This window comes from Vulpes vulpes, chromosome X (assembly GCF_048418805.1).
Source record: "Vulpes vulpes isolate BD-2025 chromosome X, VulVul3, whole genome shotgun sequence".
Lineage (NCBI taxonomy): Eukaryota > Metazoa > Chordata > Mammalia > Carnivora > Canidae > Vulpes > Vulpes vulpes.
In genome coordinates this window covers 79,499,708-79,518,995 of record NC_132796.1, presented here as the reverse complement: position 1 = coordinate 79,518,995, position 19,288 = coordinate 79,499,708, and the positions used below count along the sequence as shown (strand labels likewise).

The 19,288-nt window shown below is 40.3% G+C and overlaps 1 protein-coding gene across 1 annotated transcript in view; it reads left to right on the top strand.

The window, feature by feature from the left end:
* The window catches only part of GUCY2F (guanylate cyclase 2F, retinal), a 101,838-nt gene that overhangs the window by 25,628 nt on the left and 56,922 nt on the right, over nt 1-19,288 (top strand). The window contains exons 4-7 of the mRNA XM_026014924.2: nt 218-302; nt 4,155-4,251; nt 9,512-9,643; nt 15,326-15,415. Coding sequence (XP_025870709.1) covers nt 218-302; nt 4,155-4,251; nt 9,512-9,643; nt 15,326-15,415 — 404 coding nt within the window. The remainder of the gene's footprint in view (nt 1-217; nt 303-4,154; nt 4,252-9,511; nt 9,644-15,325; nt 15,416-19,288) is intronic.

The following is a 19,288-nucleotide window of genomic DNA, read 5'->3' as shown; positions in this document are numbered from 1 at the left end:
GTTATTGTCAGAGTGGTGAGTGGTTTTGCTTCAGAATGGCAAAATTGCTTTCTGTGTCCATAAAGTTAACAAGACATACTGTGCTGTAGAAAAATGGAATTAAGTTAGGTAGATGTGGCTTGATTTTACACTCACCAGAAAGCATGAGGAGCCGCTCCGTGGTGCCCTTTATTTACAGCCTCTCTGATAATGCCATTCTTCCTCTTGCTCTCTACAGGCATCGACCCTGCCTTTGCTGTGATGGTCTGCCTTGCTTTGCTGATAGCCCTGCTGTCTGTTAATGGATTTGCTTACTTTATAAGGTACATTTTTGTTCTTTTTGTATACAAAAGTACAAGCGCATAATAGCCTTGTTAATATTTATTTCCAGGAAGTCATGTTTCAATACAATCTCCTCATTACATGACCCACTGATTTTCTGTTTTCCATAGCGATTTACCCTCCCTACTGGCTCCATTTAGAGTGAAGTGTTTTCCTGATGCCAAGAATAACTTCCTCAGCTGTGTTGTCAGTGTTGTTGTCTGTGAGTAGATCTGGCTCTCCCCACTATCATGAAATAAGAGAACTAGTCCTTTAGGGCCTGTGTACTCCCCATCTGTACTTCCTTTTCCACTGGCAGAGCCTCCTCTACCCACTTTTTTTCCCCAAATGGTTTGGACCAGTAGAACTAGAATTGGGATATGTTCACCAATTCCAAGAATTGGTCAGACTTTGGCCAGAATCCAAGAGTTGGGAATATGGCACCAGCTCACAGGATTGTAGAAGGGATTAAATAAAGTAGGTAAAACACCTAGTGTAATACCTAACTCATAGTAGGCGGTCAACAAGTGATAAAGTCTCACCTACTTTCCAGGCACATGGGATTCTCCTGATGATTGTTGGGAGCCTCAAATCCTCACTTTGACACTCAGACCTTTTGCCTAGGGTATCATATTCCAGACTCTCACTGTTCTTCCTTGGACAAAAGCTATCCTGGCTAATCATCAATATCATCATTAACATCAAGTCTTTGTCTTTCTCCCTGAGATCCCATGACAGGTGACCAACTACTCTGATGAAAAAATTCAGGGTCAAGGACAAATGGCTGAAGATGGCTTAATATGATGTTCCTTTTTCATAATCTTTGCATTTTAACGGTGGAACCCTTCCCATATTAAGACAATTTGGGGGAAAGTAAAAATGAAAAGTGAAATCAGCTCTTCCCTCCCACTTTACTCTTTCCATCCTGCTAACCACACCTTTGTTATCTCTTTGTAAGAGTGATCCTGACAACAATATGACATGAACTTGGTGGGAAATAGAGTGGAGCTATTTTGGCAAGTTCTGAGAAAAAAAGTGTCTAGAGTGTATTAGGCATCTGTGTAAATTTGGACAAGACACAAAACCTCTCTTGGCCAGAAGTTTCTCATTTGTAAAATGAAGGGATTGGATTAAGTGATCTTTAAGAGCCCTTCCAGCTCTGGTGTTCTAACAAGTCTGTGAAATCCTGGCTTGAAACTCTAACAGGTGGTACTCTTAGTATTTGGTATATTGGCATCACTGCAAAAACCCACTATTATTATTCAATCTCCTCATTCCAAACTTGATAAAGCCATTCAGAGTGGTGTGTAGCTTGTGAATTGCTAGAACACACTTGACAAAGGTGTTCATTCAAAGGAAGTTTTTCTTTTAATTTATGTGACTGTGACATATTCCTGCTCAGAATAGAAATTTAATGTATTGAGTTTAGCTGCTGCCAAAGACCGAAGTATTGAATTAATATCATGAGATGCTTAGTGCAAATAAATGCCATCCAGTCGGAAAGCTCCCCTCTCTAGGGAGATTTGAAGAGTAATCGGCTCTGGCTACCTACTGCCAAAACATCCCATGGCAAGGTCAAAAATGGAGTCACTCAGATGCTTTAGGTGACTTGTCAACCTCCCACCTCACCCCCATGCCTAGTGTCACTGGTCTTTCCCAGGGAACAGACTGGTTCCTTCAGCTTAGAGTGAACTCAATCTGCAATTCTTGGGAAGGCAAGGGGGAAAAGTTTGAAAAATCATGAGGGGGCCGGTGTTTGGAGTTTGTGGGCTGAAGGGCCAAAAGACTGGAGAGGGAAATGAATGGAGAGGAAAATTGAGTCTGAGACAATTCGTACTTCAAGTGGTCACTGAAAACTCAGAGATGGGAGAGAGGCACATCATTTCCCAGAGTCACTTGGTCCTTGGTTCTTCAGCTAACAAAGCACAAAAGATGTCCTCTCTTTGCTGCCTGCCTCCCTCTCTGCCCACCATGACTGCAATCAGAAGAAATGAGCGTCTGATGAGTTTCTGTAATAGATGGTGATTACTTGTAGGAGAGTGACTCTCTGTTCCTTCCTTTTCTCTGTGTTTTGATTGTTTAAATTTTTTTTTCAGAAAGAAAGATGTGCAAAGAGCCCAACCACCCCAAAACAAAGGATTCTTTGAACTCCTCCTTTCTCCCTACTCTGAACCAGATTGCCTTGCCTTTCTATAAAGCTCTCCAGGGTTTTGTAAGACTAATGATGATAATGATAATAATGAACTCTTATACTTTCATGGTGCTTCATGCTTTTCAGACCACTTTCACATATATTATCTCATTTGATTTTCAAAACAACTCTATAAAGCGGGTAACACAGGAACCATTATCCTGCTTGACAGATGAGGACACAAGGGCACAAAGAAGTTAAATTATTTATCTAAGGTCATCTGGCTAATTAATGACAGAATCCGCGCTACACCCCAGGTCTCTGGATTGGGAATCCAGTTCTCATTCTACTAGAGTGTGTTCTGTAGCATGGTTATTTTCACAGGTGTGCCTGCTTTAAGACAATTCACTACACATATGAGACAGAGAAGTTGGGGAGTGATACTTTACTTTGCCAAAAGATTCATGCACTCTACCCAAGAATTCACTACAGGGCTCTTTTAATTTTCTCTGCAGGGCAGCAGCTCCCACAGTGATAAGGGACATATTTGTTGGCAGACAATTAGAAACACATTAATTGTTTGTTTACAAACCAGTGGAATCACTGAGACAAACGCACTGTGTTGCTGGTGCTTAAAGCTACAGTGACATCGCAGGCTTCCTTAGAGCAACTTGACAAAGCATTTTGATTCAGTGGTTGTTTTCCCTACTCTGGCACTGGCTTTAATACATTCCACAGGATGACCATTAAGGGGTTATGGAAAAAGCTAAGCCAAACTGTAGCTGTCAGAGCCCCCAAGACAAAACAGAACAAAACAACTACACAGACTAAATCCAAGGTATCCTTCAGGTCCTCAAGTTGCCTGGTCAGCTCAACTGAGATGACCTACCTGGCTGTGTGGGGAGACACTATAAACTTCTATGTGTCTAGTAATTGATTTGTAGGAAATTATTACATTCGCTGCAAATTAATGGGCATGTTTGAAGAGAATCAGGTTTACACCATATCTGTGTAATGCTGAGACAAGAGACCTATTCAGTAAAAGAGAAAAAAGAAAAACACAGTCAGCCCACTTGTTTGGAATCATGTAGACAAAGCAACCAACTGATTGAATTTTTCCACTTTTCAACCTGTTGCTTTGGCAACGCAGAGATGCAACTTTGCAAGACAACTGGTCTTATGGGCAGAAATCTGGGCCCACAGCCAGGGACCAAGGATTTGAGTCCCAGCTCTGCCTCAGGCTAGGGCATCTCACAATATGTTTAATTTTGTTTTGTTTCTTTAATGTGTTTTTGTGTCTCTAAAATGGAGATTAATGATTCTTGGCCTGGGTATTATTAGAAGATATACTGTGGCATAAGAGAAAGGATGTTGAGTTTTTTGCAAGTATTATGAGATGCTGTTCTGAATGTGCTCTTGATGTGGGATCACTACTTTATGGGTCTGGGTCTGACTTACTGTCCCCATGCAGCATCTTCACCCTTCCCTTTGCATGCCTCTTCAATGGCATCTTCATTTTTTTCTTTTGGTCTTTGTAACTCTGCAAGTCATGAGACCCAGGGTTGCTGTTTCTCTTTGCTGTGGGTACTAAGGTAAAGATCTATCTGTGGTCACTCTCTCCATTATCTTGTATATTTAAAAACTTCTATTGTGATGGCAAATTTATCCTGGGTTGGTAAAATACCCAGCCCCAAGTGACCCTCTGATTTTACATTTGTTTCAGGCGTCGTATAAATAAGATCCAGTTGATTAAGGGACTCAACAGACTTCTACTGACTTTGGAGGATGTGACCTTTATCAACCCCCACCTTGGCAGTAAGGTAAGAAGCATCCTCTTTTCTTGCTGCACTCTCTGATATGGTATCCACTGGCCAAAATTGACTACTGAGCACTTAACATGTGGCGAGTCTGGAGGCACCTGGGTGGCTCGGTCAGTTAAGCATCCGACTCTTGATGTCAGCTCAGGTCATAATCTCAGCATGGTGAGATGGAGCCCTGTGTTGGGCTCTGCATTCAGTGGGGAGTCTGCTTGAGGATTCTCTTTCTCTCTTTCTTCCCCTCCCCCCACTCATGCTCACTCTCTCTCTCTCTCTCTCTCTCTCTCTCTCTCACACACACACACACACACACACACAGAAATAAATCTTTATTTTAAAAAATTACTTCACACACACACATATTGTATAAGTAGGGGGGAGGAATGGAAGGAGAAGCAGACTCCCTGCTGAGCAGGGAGCCCCATACAGAGCTTGATCCCAGGATACCAGGATTATGACATGAGCTGAAGGCAGATGCTTAAGGGACTGAGCTATCCAGGCACCCCTAAATAAATCTTAAAAAAACAACATGTGATGAGTCAGAATTGAGATGTGCTGTAAGAGTAAAATACACACTGGATTTAGGGGTGTATATATAAGATATAAGATATCTCATATATATGTATATATAACATATAAGATATCTCATGAAATTAAAAAAATATATTAATTACATGTCAAAATGATAATACTTTGGATATAGTGGGTTAAATAAAATGTATCATTAAAATTACTCTCACCTGGTTTTTACTTTATTTAACATGACTACTAGAAAGCTCAAAGTGTGTATGTGGCTGAGGTTACATTTCTAGTATATAGTGCTTAGAACAGTTTTGTGGAAGTGATGCAGTGCACTTTGAGCAATAGTGTAGCTTTGACTTCATGTAGCTGTTCTTTAGTATATATGAGTACAGCATTTGATTGCTAGTTCCTCAAGGGCAGAGGTACATTATGTCAGCCCATAGCACCTGACCTAGTGCTGATAGTATAATAGGTGCTCCTAAAAGTTTGGTGAGTGAATCAACAAGTGAAAGACAGTTGAATGTCCCTGGAGGTTCTGTTCAGATTGTGATAGTGTTGCAACTGGTGCTCTTCACTGTATGCCCATTACTACGTTCTGGCCCTGGGCTAGGCTTTGTGAGAGATGACGTGTCTTTCCTGCCTTCAAAGAGATTACAATTAAATCAGAGAGCCAAATCACACCACACAAGAGAGCTGAGAGCTGCCATATTGCACCAAAGACACTAGATGTACGGTAAACTTCAGAGGAGATGTATCAGTGGAAGAAGGGTTTTGTTTTGTTTTTTGTATATTTTTTTAATTGGAGTTCTATTTGCCAACATATAGCATAACATCCAGTGCTCATCCCATCAAGTGCCCCCCTCAGTGCCCATCACCCAGTTACCCCATCCTCCCGCCCACCTCCTTTTCCACTACCCCTTGTTCAGGAAGAAGGTTTTTTTAAGACACCTGGCACCAAAGCTGGGTCTTAAACAAGGATGGATAGGACTTGTCTGGATCACAGGTCATAAACTAGTAACCACTTTTGTTTGATCCTTAGAGTTATAAAAAATAGTAGCCAGAATTTTGAAATTGGGAGATTATACATAAAAATCTGGATTTATGGATATTTTTTAAAGGTTGGAACATCCATAAGCTTTGGGTATCGTCATGGCAATCAGTCTGTATTCAGTAGTAGTTGCCCTTTTTGGAAGGCAAGCTCTCTGCAGTTTGACACAGTCCCCATCATTCTCTACTGTCTTATACTCAGCCTATGTTACTAATTTATATTTATCTTCTGGACCCCTGTAAGCAGAGAAAACAGCATAAACAAAAGCTGGGAAAAAAGACAGTATGGGGAAGAGTTGTGTCAACTGTAACTAGTAATGAGAGAGTACGCCTCTCTGTGCCTAGTCTATGTGGCCAAAATAAAGACATTAGTTTTTGCAAATTCGGGTATAGTGATTGTGAGATATAAGGAGAGAATTCAGACACATCGTATTATCCCCTGTGTGCTGGTTGCTTTTGCTAAACCAGTGTACCAGATCTGAGAATTAATGATCTCTGTGACCAAACTGATCACTAAATGAAAAGTATACTTGAACTAGTTGGCTGGGTGACAATGGGTTTACATGGCAAGACTCTGGGCAGTTGGAAACAGATGAAATATTCACCTATTCAATTTAATTCTCAATTCCAACCCTAACTCTTATTTGTTTAAATCATAAAAAAATTTTTTTGTAAGGTTCATATCATGTTCCTGGAAATGTATTGCTGAATGCCAAAATTATCACTGTGGCTGAAAGCTACATTCCACTCTCATACCATAAAAATGTATTGATGTTATTCTCTATTTTTAAAGCCACCAGAGGACCCTGGACTCAGTGGTAGAATTTGTCTGGATTTGCCATACCCTATATGCCTTGTATGAGCTTTCCCACCTTAATCAGAAGGGGTAGATACAGAAGTGCAAGCTCTGAAGCAATCCCAATATATAACCCAATACTGGGAAAGCAAGTGTTTAATCCCATGACATTTTATCCAGAAATGGGTAGTAAGTAGTAAAAACAGATAATTAGAAGTTGCTGTTCAAATGTGGCAATGTTTACTAAAGTTTTGGTTAAGAGCAATAAATCTGTTTTTAAAATTCCTACTCCTGTGGTGGTGTCCATGTTAAAATGACAGTTCATCTCAATTGCCTACATGTTTTGGTTCTCAAGTGTCAAAACAAACAAGGACAGATCGATATTGGGCTGAATTAGCCACCTCTTTGTATAGGCCTTGCACTAGTCCAGTTAAGTCTGTAAAAGCTCCACCTGTGCCTTCTCTCTTTCCTACTGAAACACAAAACGTGTTGGGGTTTTGTACTGCATCTCACAAAATCACTATAAATAACAGACAGTGCTACTTTCAGATGAACAAAGTGCCTAAATTAAAAAAAAACCTGTTCGTGATGATATATCCTTTCTTTAACTTGTGCATAAATTTTGATATAATGAGAGTAAAAAAATACCCCAATAATCAGCACCTTTTACTGTATGAGTAAGAAAAATGAAAAGCAACAGGGATTGATAGCTTTATAGAGAATGTCTCTTTTATTTTTTTACTATTTTGGCCCAGGTGGGAAAGGATGGCATTATTCTAGAACATAGCTCTTGGCCTCCATATCCCTTTTGGCATTTGGCTGGTATCAGAGTTTCTGATGGGAAAAGGTAGGGGAAGCGTACGTTTTCCTTAATTGCTGTGTAGTCACAAACTTGCAGCTGGCTGTATCTAATCAGTCAAGAAGCCAAGCCAAGAATTCCATCCAAATGGAATGTCTGAAAGTGTAAACTCTTGGTGAATATAAAATTAATTCAGTCTAGAAAAATTGGCAGGTCAGTAGAAGTCAGGTCAAGAGAGGAAGTTTTTAGAAGAAAGTAAAGCTGAAGCCCAAATGTTTGTGGATTTTGGCAGATTCTCTTGCTTTTTCCTGTGCCCCTTCATGGAGAGGCCTATGTCTCAATATACAGATTTAGGTGCGCCTGCTGAGATATGAAAATAAAGAATGAAAGAGAAGTAGATTCCTCCCTGTCCTAGCTTTGTTGAGGAGAGTTCGGGTTTATGCAGGGGTTATGTGAAGAGTCAAGTTTTACATCTTGTCTGAATCATGAGCTGTTGAGATTTCAACACATTAGAAGTTAGGTATAGTTTACTATTGCCTTGGAACTTCATGATAGGCTGGTCTTGGTGGACTGAACTTAACTCAGGGCTAAAGCAACTAGTGATCTTCAGCTTATCAAAGATCATTAAGAGCAGAGTATGTGAAGGTACTTAAGATTCATTTTTACTGGCAGGCAAGAGTGAAACTGAGCCTGATGTGTTAGAAAAAATCACAAGACCAGGAATTATGATGTCCACATTCTTCGTCCAGTTCCTATATCCATCATGAGGTCTCTGTTTCCTTGTTGTAAAATGGGGGTGTTAGAGTTGAAGGGGGTGGGGGCTAGCCTAGATTATACAAAATGTAATTGCTAGCTCTGAATGGCTATAATTCCAAGAAAGGCACATTTGGGGACATGGAAGAGAATATGAGGAACCTGTTGATTTATGATTTCTTCACATGAAATAGGCTTGCTGGTTTAGTTGAAGATAAAGATGTTTGATTTTAGGGGCACCTGGGTGGCTCAGTCAGGTTAAGCGACTGCCTTCAGCTTGGGTCATGATCCCAGGGTCCTGGGATTGAGTGCTGTGTTGGGCTTCCTGATCAGTGGAGAGCCTGCTTCTCCCACTGCTTGTGCACTCTCTCTTGCTCACTCTCTCTCTCTCAAATAAATAAAAAATAAAATCTTAAAAAAAAGATATTCAATTTTAAAGGTTACTACAGATTGCAGATAACTCTTCCTCTTGTCATTCAGTGATGTACTTCCTGGTCCTCTTTTACCAGATTTGTGTGTACAAGTTAACAAATCAAGGAATAAAGAACTTGGCCTATTTAAGCATCAGACTCATAAATCATGAGCAGACGATCTACTCACTCTCTACTATCTTATTGCCTTCTGGGATACTTTCTGCCATTAATCTTGCCTGTACAAAGAAGGCTGCCTTTCAAGATGGTGTAACAAAAGGAGCCAGGTCTGAGAGCCAGAAGGGCAGGATTATGTGCTAGTTCTGCTATTGATTTTTTTCAAAATGTTAGATGCTTATGTTCTTATTTTTGTCTATAGAACGAAGGTCCCAGATTAAATTATGACTGGTGCTCTTTCTTGCCTACCCCCAAATCTTTGATTTTTTAAAAAAGATTTCTTAGTTTTTCATTTGAAAGAGAGAGAAAGAGTGAGTGAGCATGAGCAGGGGTGAAGGAGGGGGGCTTCATAGGGAGAGGGAGGAGCAGACTCCCCGCTGGGCAGGGAGCCCAATGTGGGGATCAATCCGAGGAACCCAGAATCATGACCTGAGGTGAAAGCAGACCCTTCACCTACTAAGCCACTCAGGTGCCCTCCAAATCACTGATTCTAATCCTTTTTACGGGATGGAGGTACCTGCGAATATTTACTTTTCTTTTGTGGTATATGGAGGTGAAGCATGATAGAAATCCTAGCCTAAAAAAATTGTTCTGGGGGATAGGCAAAATTAATTTCATGTTTACAAAGTTCAATTCCTATAGTTACTCTCTGAGGAAAAAAAAAGCCAGATAAGAACAGTATCTTTACCATAGTTCAATGCCTTGTCCTAAATCATGAGAATTTTGTTTATAACCTTTTTTTCCCCAATCCTTTCACAGAGAGGAAGTCGTGCCAGTGTAAGCTTCCAAATCACCTCAGAAGTCCAAAGTGGGAGGTCCCCAAGGCTCTCTTTTTCCTCAGGGAGTCTAACTCCAGCTACCTATGAAAACTCCAACATAGCAATTTATGAGGTAGGATATCCAACAGCTATCTAATCTGCTGCCTTCTCAGGTTTTAAAATGAGACAGTGATTTAGGAGTTAGTCTTTGGGTAAAAATATTGAAGCTTTTGGTAAGTCTTTCCAGTTCTTTTTGTTCATTATCCACCCATGGACTTGTTTAGCTGACCTTTTCGACAAAGATTTTCCTCAATTCATCTACTTATAATTTCATTGGTCTTTCAACTCCATCTGTGTACTGTGTACGTGAAAGAAAAGTCGATGGAGCCAAACACTTAACCATGTCACACATTCTAGAAGATAATGGGTATAATAATAGAAGAAATGATTCCTGAGTCATGTGTTTGTGATGGAATGTCTAGAAACATGTTTTTGTAGAGTGGCATTTTGGGCAAACCCTTCCCTTCAAATTCTAGTTGTTCTTCCTAAACCTGTTATCCTCTGATCTTACTGAAGTCTTTTTAAATTATTCATTTCTTTTCTTTTTTTTTCCTTAGCCTGTAACAGGTGATCTTATACTGTGTAAAATAGAATGAAAATTTTTTTTCACTTAAGTTTCTGTCTTTCAAGCTTTAAGAGGCCAACCCTGACCCCTTGTTCTAAGATACTGGAATTTGGCAATCAGAACAAATCTTGCAACAGTTGGAGGGATGAACTGTTTCTTCTCAGCAGGAAAGAGTTAAGCAGGGGGTAAAAGGGAAACTAGTCCCTCCTAAATGATGACTTCCCAGTGTGGTTTTCTTGTTTTGTTTGAAGATACTCCCAAAAGCAGCAAACACTCTCAACTTCAATAGTAACCACAAAGAAAGTCCAAAACAGAACAGAATGAGTTTTTAGATTCCAAAGTATTGAATTTTCCAAATGAGTGCTCTCCTCCATTGGCCAAATAATTGACAGAGAGGCCTAAAACACCAAGATTGGCATGATATATATTTTCTCAGTGTACCTGAGTGCTCTGACTTAAATTTGTAGCAGGAAACCCTCTGGATCTTGCCTTGAAGCTAATTTAATCAAAGAGGAGATTTGCTTCACATGTAAACTTGCGGCTTTGGGGAATTGATAGCTCTACTTTCTCAAAGACCAAAACCAAGACAATCACATGGCTTTTGAATGTCAAATGCAGTGGGCTGATAGCTTTATGAATGTACTGACACCTCTAAGATTCTGAAATGAATCTCAGTAACTTAAGGTGATCTCTTGGTTTTTCATCTGTAAAAGTAGGGTAAATTCTGTAAATTCTTAATCTTGGCTACTCATTAGAATCTCCATGGGAAACCGAAAAACATACCTGTGCCTAGCCTCCATCCCTAGTAAATCTGATTCAGTTGGTATGGGGTGGGCTCAGGCATTGGAATTCTTTTCAAGTTTCCCTGTGTGTGCAGCCAGGGCTGGAGATTGCTGGACTAAGAGATCTTGAAGGTCTCTTCTGGCTCAGATATGCTATGATTCTCTGATTCTATGTAAGAATTTATGTGTTGAATTGTGTTATGTTTTATTTGGTGGAGATGGGAGGTTATAGTGTAGAATTGAGAAGGGCAAAAATAAACATCTATATGTAACTGGCCTTTAAGAATCCATCAGATATTTCCTCATCTTGGAAGGAGGCAAAGGGATGAGTTAGTTCCCATAATGACTGTTAGTCAGTCAGATCATGAGTATTTCTGAACTGTATAGGCCAAAGGGAGCCTTTATGTGCACACAAGGAGGGTGTTAGTGAGAATAATACCACACCATGAAGTCAAGATTAGGCTGATGGCAGGGTGCAAAGAAAGACAGCCGAAGCTGGAAAACTGCCTGGCTAGGGCTGAAGAGGACTCTGGGAAAGAGCATAAGCAACAGATCACACAAAGAAGTTCAGTGTGCCTTCTGAAATGGTTCTCTATTGGGAGTGTTTTAAAGAAGATTCATTAACTAGCATCTGTTTAAAATAAATCAGATTTTCCTAAGTATTGTTATTGGAAGATCTACAAGTTCTACCTAGTGTGCCTGGGGTAGCAGATGGCTGATAGCAAAAGACAGGCTTCCCTAGGATGTGCCATTACATTGTGCGACAGTGATACAAATTCCCACTTTGATTCTGCACAGAGATGAGGCACCTTAGGAGCCGCACCAGAAAATTGGCCCTTATTTCATACATCCCCAGAGCAGAACACTGGGGAGAGAGAATTGGGAATAGCAGATCCAGTGGGAACATGTCACAATATACTCTAATAGCCACAGTCTAGGGGAGAGAGGTGAGGTGGGCAGTAACACAATCCTGATACGCTCAGCGAGAACCCACTGAACTTATCCCTCCCTCTTCATCTCTGACTCTTTCTGCCTCTCAACCTCTCCCTGTGTTTTCCTCCTTGTCTCCTTTCTGTCTTCCCACTATACTTCCTCTGTATTCATCTTCCTTTCCCAAGGCGCTTTTTCTTATTTTTTCCTCACCTTCTTCTATATCCCACAGAGCTGTTTCCATCCCCCTCTCCTTTCCACCAACCATGTCTCTCATCACATAATCGTCCAGCTCTGTCCATAAGAAAACTGGGGCTCAGGCCACCGAAGTGGCTGCCCTAAGGCCACCCCTGAATTTGAGGCACAATCAGGTCCAGGACCTAGATCTCTTGACTCTTAGTTAATCCTCTATGGCCTTAGTGCAAAACTGATAGACTTTAAATTACCTCTAAAAACTTAGTGGATAGGTTTGATGTTTCTTCCTCTTAATTAAAAAGTGAATGATGAATGAAGTATTTTATTCTCACTTTTAAAGGAAAAAACAAAACAAATAATGCATATGTGGTAAAGATAAAACCTGCCTGTTTCCTTCCTTTTCCTCATTATTCAGGAAATAGGACACACACAGACTCAATAAAAATTTGCTTATAGAGTTTGTGAGAATTATTTAAATCTTAAAACAAATACACACAAATCCCCCAAACCAAAGAAAGCCCATGAGAGAAAAGAGCAATAAAGTGGAGGACCTTGGTTCTGTTACTACCTAGCCTTCTGACCTTGGACAAGTTGCTTAATCTCTTCAGACTTCATTTTCTTTATCAAAATATGAAGGGATTAGAACAGGGATACCCAAGATCCTTTCCAGCTCTCAAATTTGGTGATTTGGCTGGAAAAAAGCTCTGCTTAACTACTTCTAAAAGTTAATAAGTCAGAGAAAAGGCTAACGCCTGTCTGTAATAAGGCTGACTCCAGGAAAAAATGTATCAGGTACTGGCTAGAGGCAGAGTCAGGGCTGCCAGTACTGATGTTCATGTTGTACACTGCGCAAGGGCACTATATTTAAGAGGGTACTATTCACATTACAGACATATACTAATTTATATGAGAGTGGTCCAAGAGTAGGCAAAGAGGTTCTGACCTCCCAGTCTAGTTTGGGAATGAGGTGGGGGAGGGGGGCTATTTCTCATGTACATTTATACAAGTGTACTCGACTATACTCACACATAGTCACTAGTAAACATATGTGCACCTGATTATATGCTACCTTGACTAGTCCCCAGGAGTTTTTTGAGGTTACTCCTTCCTCCTGCCTAATATTCTTGGAGATCCAATTTCAACATCTCTCTTCCACGTTTATAGCCTGACTCCAAACCTGACAAAGAGGCTCCACCTGGCAGTCAGGGCTTGGTGGTATGTAGAATATCCATGCTGCTAGAGGAATGTGTTCCTTGGTATCTGGAGAATGTATGAGTAAATGAGAGCATGGCACATGCACGAATGTATCGGGCCAGGGCTGCTGCCCAACATCGCAGGGCTGCCACAGGCTGTAAAGTTCTCACATGTTTGTTTCTTTATTTTTCCTTGAGCATCCTTTCTAATTAGCACAAAGTTGCCATAACAGCTAGTAATGACCAGGGACTGGGTAATATGGTTGCAAAGGTGCTGGAACGGCTTCATTGACCACCGGTATATCCTATACATTTGTTGATTTTGTGAATTCCCAGTTAGAATTTTTTTTCTTGCAGCTTGATCAAACCTTGGCTTTGATCCCTCTAAAGGGCAAAGTCCTCTGAAGGCTAAAACTCCGAGCTCATGTCTGACCCTCTTGACTTCTGTGATTAAGTAAGTGTAGGGTGGAGCCTGAGATTTGGCCTTAGTTCCAACCAGTTTCCAGGTGACCATGATACAGCTGGTCTGGGGTGCAGAGAATTTAATTTCTGAGCAAGAGACCAGGCAGGCTGCCTTTCATGCTTGACCATTCTGCTGCAGGCAGGCACTGATCCTGAACTACCTTGCTGGACTCTGTAGGCGCTGAGCCTGGCTGGCACAGTACTGTTCAGCTGCTGAAGGCCGCTGAGAGCCATTCCCTAGTTAAAGGGTTTTGAGTTCCTTGGCTTGAAGATGCCCTCTAACCCAAAGTGCGGACATGTAACTCAGATGCCCGCAGCTGCCGTTATTAGCCTTTGCATCTGGCAGGTCTTCAGATGCAGTGCCACAGCTGGATATAATCCTTAATAAGAGAGTCTTATTCTTGGAATTTGACTGCACAGAGCTCTCTGCTTTATTTTCTCTACTTGATGACAAATTGGTACAGCCTGAAATGGAACATCCAGGCTATAGGTAATAGATGTGAAAGCACTTTGAAGAGTTAAGAGCACTGTGCAAATGCGAGGCATTATTATTATCATGGAGAAAAAGGAAGCTATATTTGTATTGCTTTTTAAAAAAATTTGGGTCAGACAGAAACTAAATAGGGCTTGATGACTGATGAATCCTTGAGGCTATGCACGGAGAAGAAAATTATCTATCAGGTGCTGGTGCTAAAGTGAAAACAATAAAATAATTGTTGTGTTTGACTTGACAGCAGCCTTAGAAATAGCTGCTTTGTACTTAAAAAGTCAGAAATAGACTCCTGAAAGAGTCTAGATTACTCATATTACTATGGTAGTACATTTGTGCATCCAAGTAAGAAATGTTTAATCTACATTGAAGCCAGTTGGCTTATGATTGAAGCATAAGAGGCCCCCCAAATGGCCTGTCCCACAGGAGAAAAATTGAGAAAGGTAAATGCAGAGAACATTTGCTCTATGATGTCTCCTGCCTTACATCTCCCAAGTTGGATGCCTCAAGGCAGTAAGAATTGTAACCACCAACCCTCACCATTAACCACAGGGAACCGAATGCTACACCACTTAGCTATGAGTAAGTGAAATGACCTAGCACTTTTTGCAGTTAGTGAAGGGAGTCATTTAGGAGAGTTGTATCATTCCTTTTCTGGGGTCTGCATACTTGCAATGGTTTTCCTGGCCTTAGTCAATTGGAATTTTAATTTTTCACCTCTCTGCATGACCACATTTTTCAGATTTTATTTATTTGTTTGTTTGTTTGTTTGGAAAGAGATAGAGAGTGAGAGAGCGAGACTGAGTGGGGGTGGGAGCAGAGGGAAAAGGAGAGAGAGAATCTCAAGCAGACTCCCCACTGATCATGGAACCAGAGGCTGGGCTGGATCTCACTACCCTGAGATCATGACCTGAGGCAAAATCAAGAGTCTGACACTTAGCTGACTGAGCCACCCAGGCACCCCGGCATGACCTCATTTTTAGCTCAAATACAGAATGTCCATATGGTGGAGGCTAATGGAGGAGGAACAAAGCCTGTTTGAGTTGATGGTGTGATTATACCCTTCATATGGAAGGGACATTGCTCTAAAGCTGTTGGCAACTAAGTCTCATCACTCCTCTCTGCCTTTTCTTTCTAGGGTGATTGGGTGTGGCTGAAAAAGTTCCCCTCTGGAGGTTTTGGAGACATTAAGTCCATCAAATCGAGTGCAAGTGATATGTTTGAAATGGTATGAGAAATGCTTGTTTATGTACGTTCCCACTAAAACCAATCCTTTCTCCAAAGTAACTAACATCAGCTGTTAGGAAGACCCCTTAACAAATCAGTGCAGGGAAACTGCAGGGTTGCCACTGGCCTGATGTGAATCATGTGATGCTATGGCAAAAGTATGGGTTCTGAAGTCAAAGAGACATGAAGAATTCAATTTCCAGCTCTCCCCACTTAAGAGGTATTTTAACTTGGACAAGTCACCTAAACTCCCTGAGCCTTATTTTCCTTATTTGTAAAGGAAGTACATTAATGTCTATTCCCCAGGGTTAGTATGAGGATTAAAAGAGATAATACAGGGGAATCCCTGGATGGCTCAGTGGTTTAGTGCCTGCCTTTGGCCCAGGGCGTGGTCCTGGAGTCTCGGGATCGAGTCCCACATCAGGCTTCCTGCATGGAGCCTGCTTCTCCCTCTGCCTGTGTCTCTGCCTCTCTCTCTCTGTGCCTTTCATGAATAAATGAATAAATAAAATCTTAAAAAAAGAGATAATACACACCAAGCATCCTGCACATTTCCTGACATATAGCTTCTTTGTAAAATGGTAGCTATTATGCTTATTATTAAGTATATATCCCATAATCTTTCAAATTCTCCAGTTGTCAGGCCTGGAAAAGTCATCTTGTAATTACCACTTGCATAAGAAAAATGGTGATTTTCCCAGTCTTACCAGTATGTTTAGAGTCCTTGGATGGTTCATTTAAGGAAGCAGTGTGTAGATAAGGCAGGGATGACAATGATTCCTCCCAAACCACTTAAAATTTTGGCTCCTCCTTGAGCTTTGAGTCCATAAAAGATTCACAGAGCCTGTCTCCAGTTCCTTTAGACTCATGAGTGGGAGTTTTAGAAAGTAATAATAGATTTCTTCACATCTCTGAAGCAGGCAAGTTCAAGTCAATCCAATAAGTATGAATCAGACACCTGCTACATCCCGAGCACTGTACAAGTGAGAAAACAAAGGAAATGGGGAAATGGAAGAGATGTGGCTCATGGTGGACAGGATGTGTCCCTGATGGTAAAATAATTAGAGATGAATCCAGAAGAGGGGGCAGTGTCAGAGCTAGAATAGGCAATTCCACACTGGTTTGATGATCCAGGATGCTAAACAGAAGCTAACTTCAAAGTCTGGAGCCAAGCAGGGCCAAACTTGGGAGAGCTGATTGACTGCAAGCATGGAAGTAAGATGATAGGTATTGACCCAAGGTAAAATGTGTCTGTGATTTTGGGGGAATTTTTGATTGTGATGTGATCTCAAACTAACAGAAAAGCTGCAAGAAAAATTCAAGGAATTCTTGTATACCCTACCTAGATTAAACAATTGTTCACATTTTGCCTAATTTCTTTTCATTCTCTATTTATAAGCTTATGTATATTATTTTTTCTGAACCATTTGAGAGTAAGATGTAGACATCCTCCACTTTTACCTCTAAAATACATCAGTGTGTATTTCCTCAAAAAGGCATTCTTTTATATAACTATGGTATAATGATCAAAATTAGAAAATTGAACATTGATACAATAATATAACTATTGTCCATATTTTTAAAAAGATTATTTATTTGAGACAGAGAGAGTGTCCATGAGCACGGGGAGGGGCAGAGGAAGAGGGAGAAGCAGGCTCCCTGCTGAGCAAGGAGCTCAATATAGGGCTCAATCCTGGGACGCTGGGATCAGCACCCAAACCAAAGGCAGATGCTAACCAACTGGGCCACCCAGGTACCTCTATTGTCCATATTTTATCAATGGTCAAAACACATGATAGCTAATATTCCCCAGGCCAGTTTTCAATCTAGGCTCACACATTATGGTTAGTTGTCATGGCTCCTTATTGCCTTTAATCTGGAACAGTTTCTTAGCCTTTCTTTGTTTTTTCTTCACCTGGATTTTTTTTTTTTAAGAATTCAGGTCAGTTACTTGGTAGATGGTCCCTCAATTTGGGTTTATCCCATGTTCCTCATGGTTAGATTTAAGTTATGCATCTTTAGCTAGAATACTACAGAAGTGATATGGTGTTCTTCTCAGTGCTTTTTATCAGGAGGCACACAATATCAATTGTCCCATTATTGCTGATGTTAATTTTGATTACTTAGTTTAGATGGTTTCAAAATCTACTAAATTTCTCCAGTATTGAGTTACTGTCTTTCCCCCACTGTAATTATTATTTTTTTTATTTTTTTAATAATAAAGTTATTTTCCCCCCACTGTAATTAATACATAATCTGTAAACAGATACTTTAAGTCTGTGTAAATACCTTGTTTCTCATCAAACTTTTGCTCATTAATTTTAGCATCCATTGATTTTCTAACTCCAGTGTTCTTTGTTTATTGGTTGGTATTGTGTTGTAAGAGCCTTACCTTCTCCACCATTTATTTATTTGTTTATATATTTATACCTGTGTGCATGTATGGACTTTTATTTTATTCAAATCTATCATTTATCTATCTGTCATCTATCTAAAATCATGAATTCATATTAATACTTCCAACTATAATTGAGTGCCACAGAGTTCATTTTGTCCTTTCTCCTTTCCATATTGTAACTCCGTTCTTTAATAGTGAGAAAACTGGCTCCCATTATTCTCATGACATCTTTTTATGTGTCCCTTTACTGACTCATATGGCCATGTCAGGTGCAGATAGCAACTCAACTCTAGGGGGAAGGCCAGAGTTTTCCAGCATTTACCACGTGAAAGGCCCAAATTCATTTCAATACTTTTATGAAGCAGAAGGTGGAACTGACTATGCGATCACTGTGCCTCTAACACTGCCTTGACCACTTACATGCCTTCATGATCTTAGTATGTTGAGACTGGATACCAGGAGCCAGAATGGAAAGCAGATCTTGGTAAGCCACCTGTAGAAAAGAGCCCTGCACAGTGAGATGGATATTCTTGAAAGGCAAATGGCTGGAGTTAGAAGGCCAAAGGATTGATGACTTTCAACATCCTTTTAGGGCCTCAATTTCTGCAAAAGTGTGTGTAGGAAAATCAGGCTGTATCTCCAAGGTCATGTTCTTCCCTACCATCTGTTGTAACCAATTGGCATATTCCCAGTGCCATCTAATACCTTAGCTGTTTAGTTCCTTGCCATATGATCTCTAATCATTTCTTCTTCCATTCCACTTGGCCATCCACTGCTATCATTGTACCTTGGGCTTTGTCATAATCTATAATTGCTACCGAAAGTGCTTTACCTCCAAAATCATAGATTCAGGCATCATAGTCTTTGAAGTGTATCCTCCTTTTCTTTTACCTTGTGTGTACTTTACATCAGGTCTTCCTGTCTACTGACCTCTACTTTCTTCCAAACCATAAATCCTTCTTTTGTCTTCTCTTGTGTCCATCTTAGATTCCATAATCTATCGTTTGAACACATTCTTATTTCTGCCTTTATGGTCAAACATATGTACAAAATCCAAAATCTGGATGATCCTAACTCTTCACTTTGTGCCTGCTCTCAAATAGCCAAGTATTGTAGCAGAAAGTCATGCAACAAGGTATATTGTTTTCACTATAAATTCATGTTTCTCATCTTAAAATGTCCCTTATCACTGTTCATTAAGTCCATTATACTTTATTGGTTAGTTTACTCTCTTCAACTCATACTTCAAAGATTCTCCCTTCTCCTTCAACCTCCAATGTTCTTCTTTTCTTCTATTTTGACTATTACCATCCTTCTCCAAGCCATTATCAACTTCCACCAGAGCTATTGCAATTGTCTTTTATTTTTTCAAGAGAAGTAATTTTTTTAAAAACTATTTTAGGTTCACAACAAAATTGAACTGGAGGTACAGAGTTCCCATATGCCTACTGCCCAAGCTACATGCATGGACTCCCC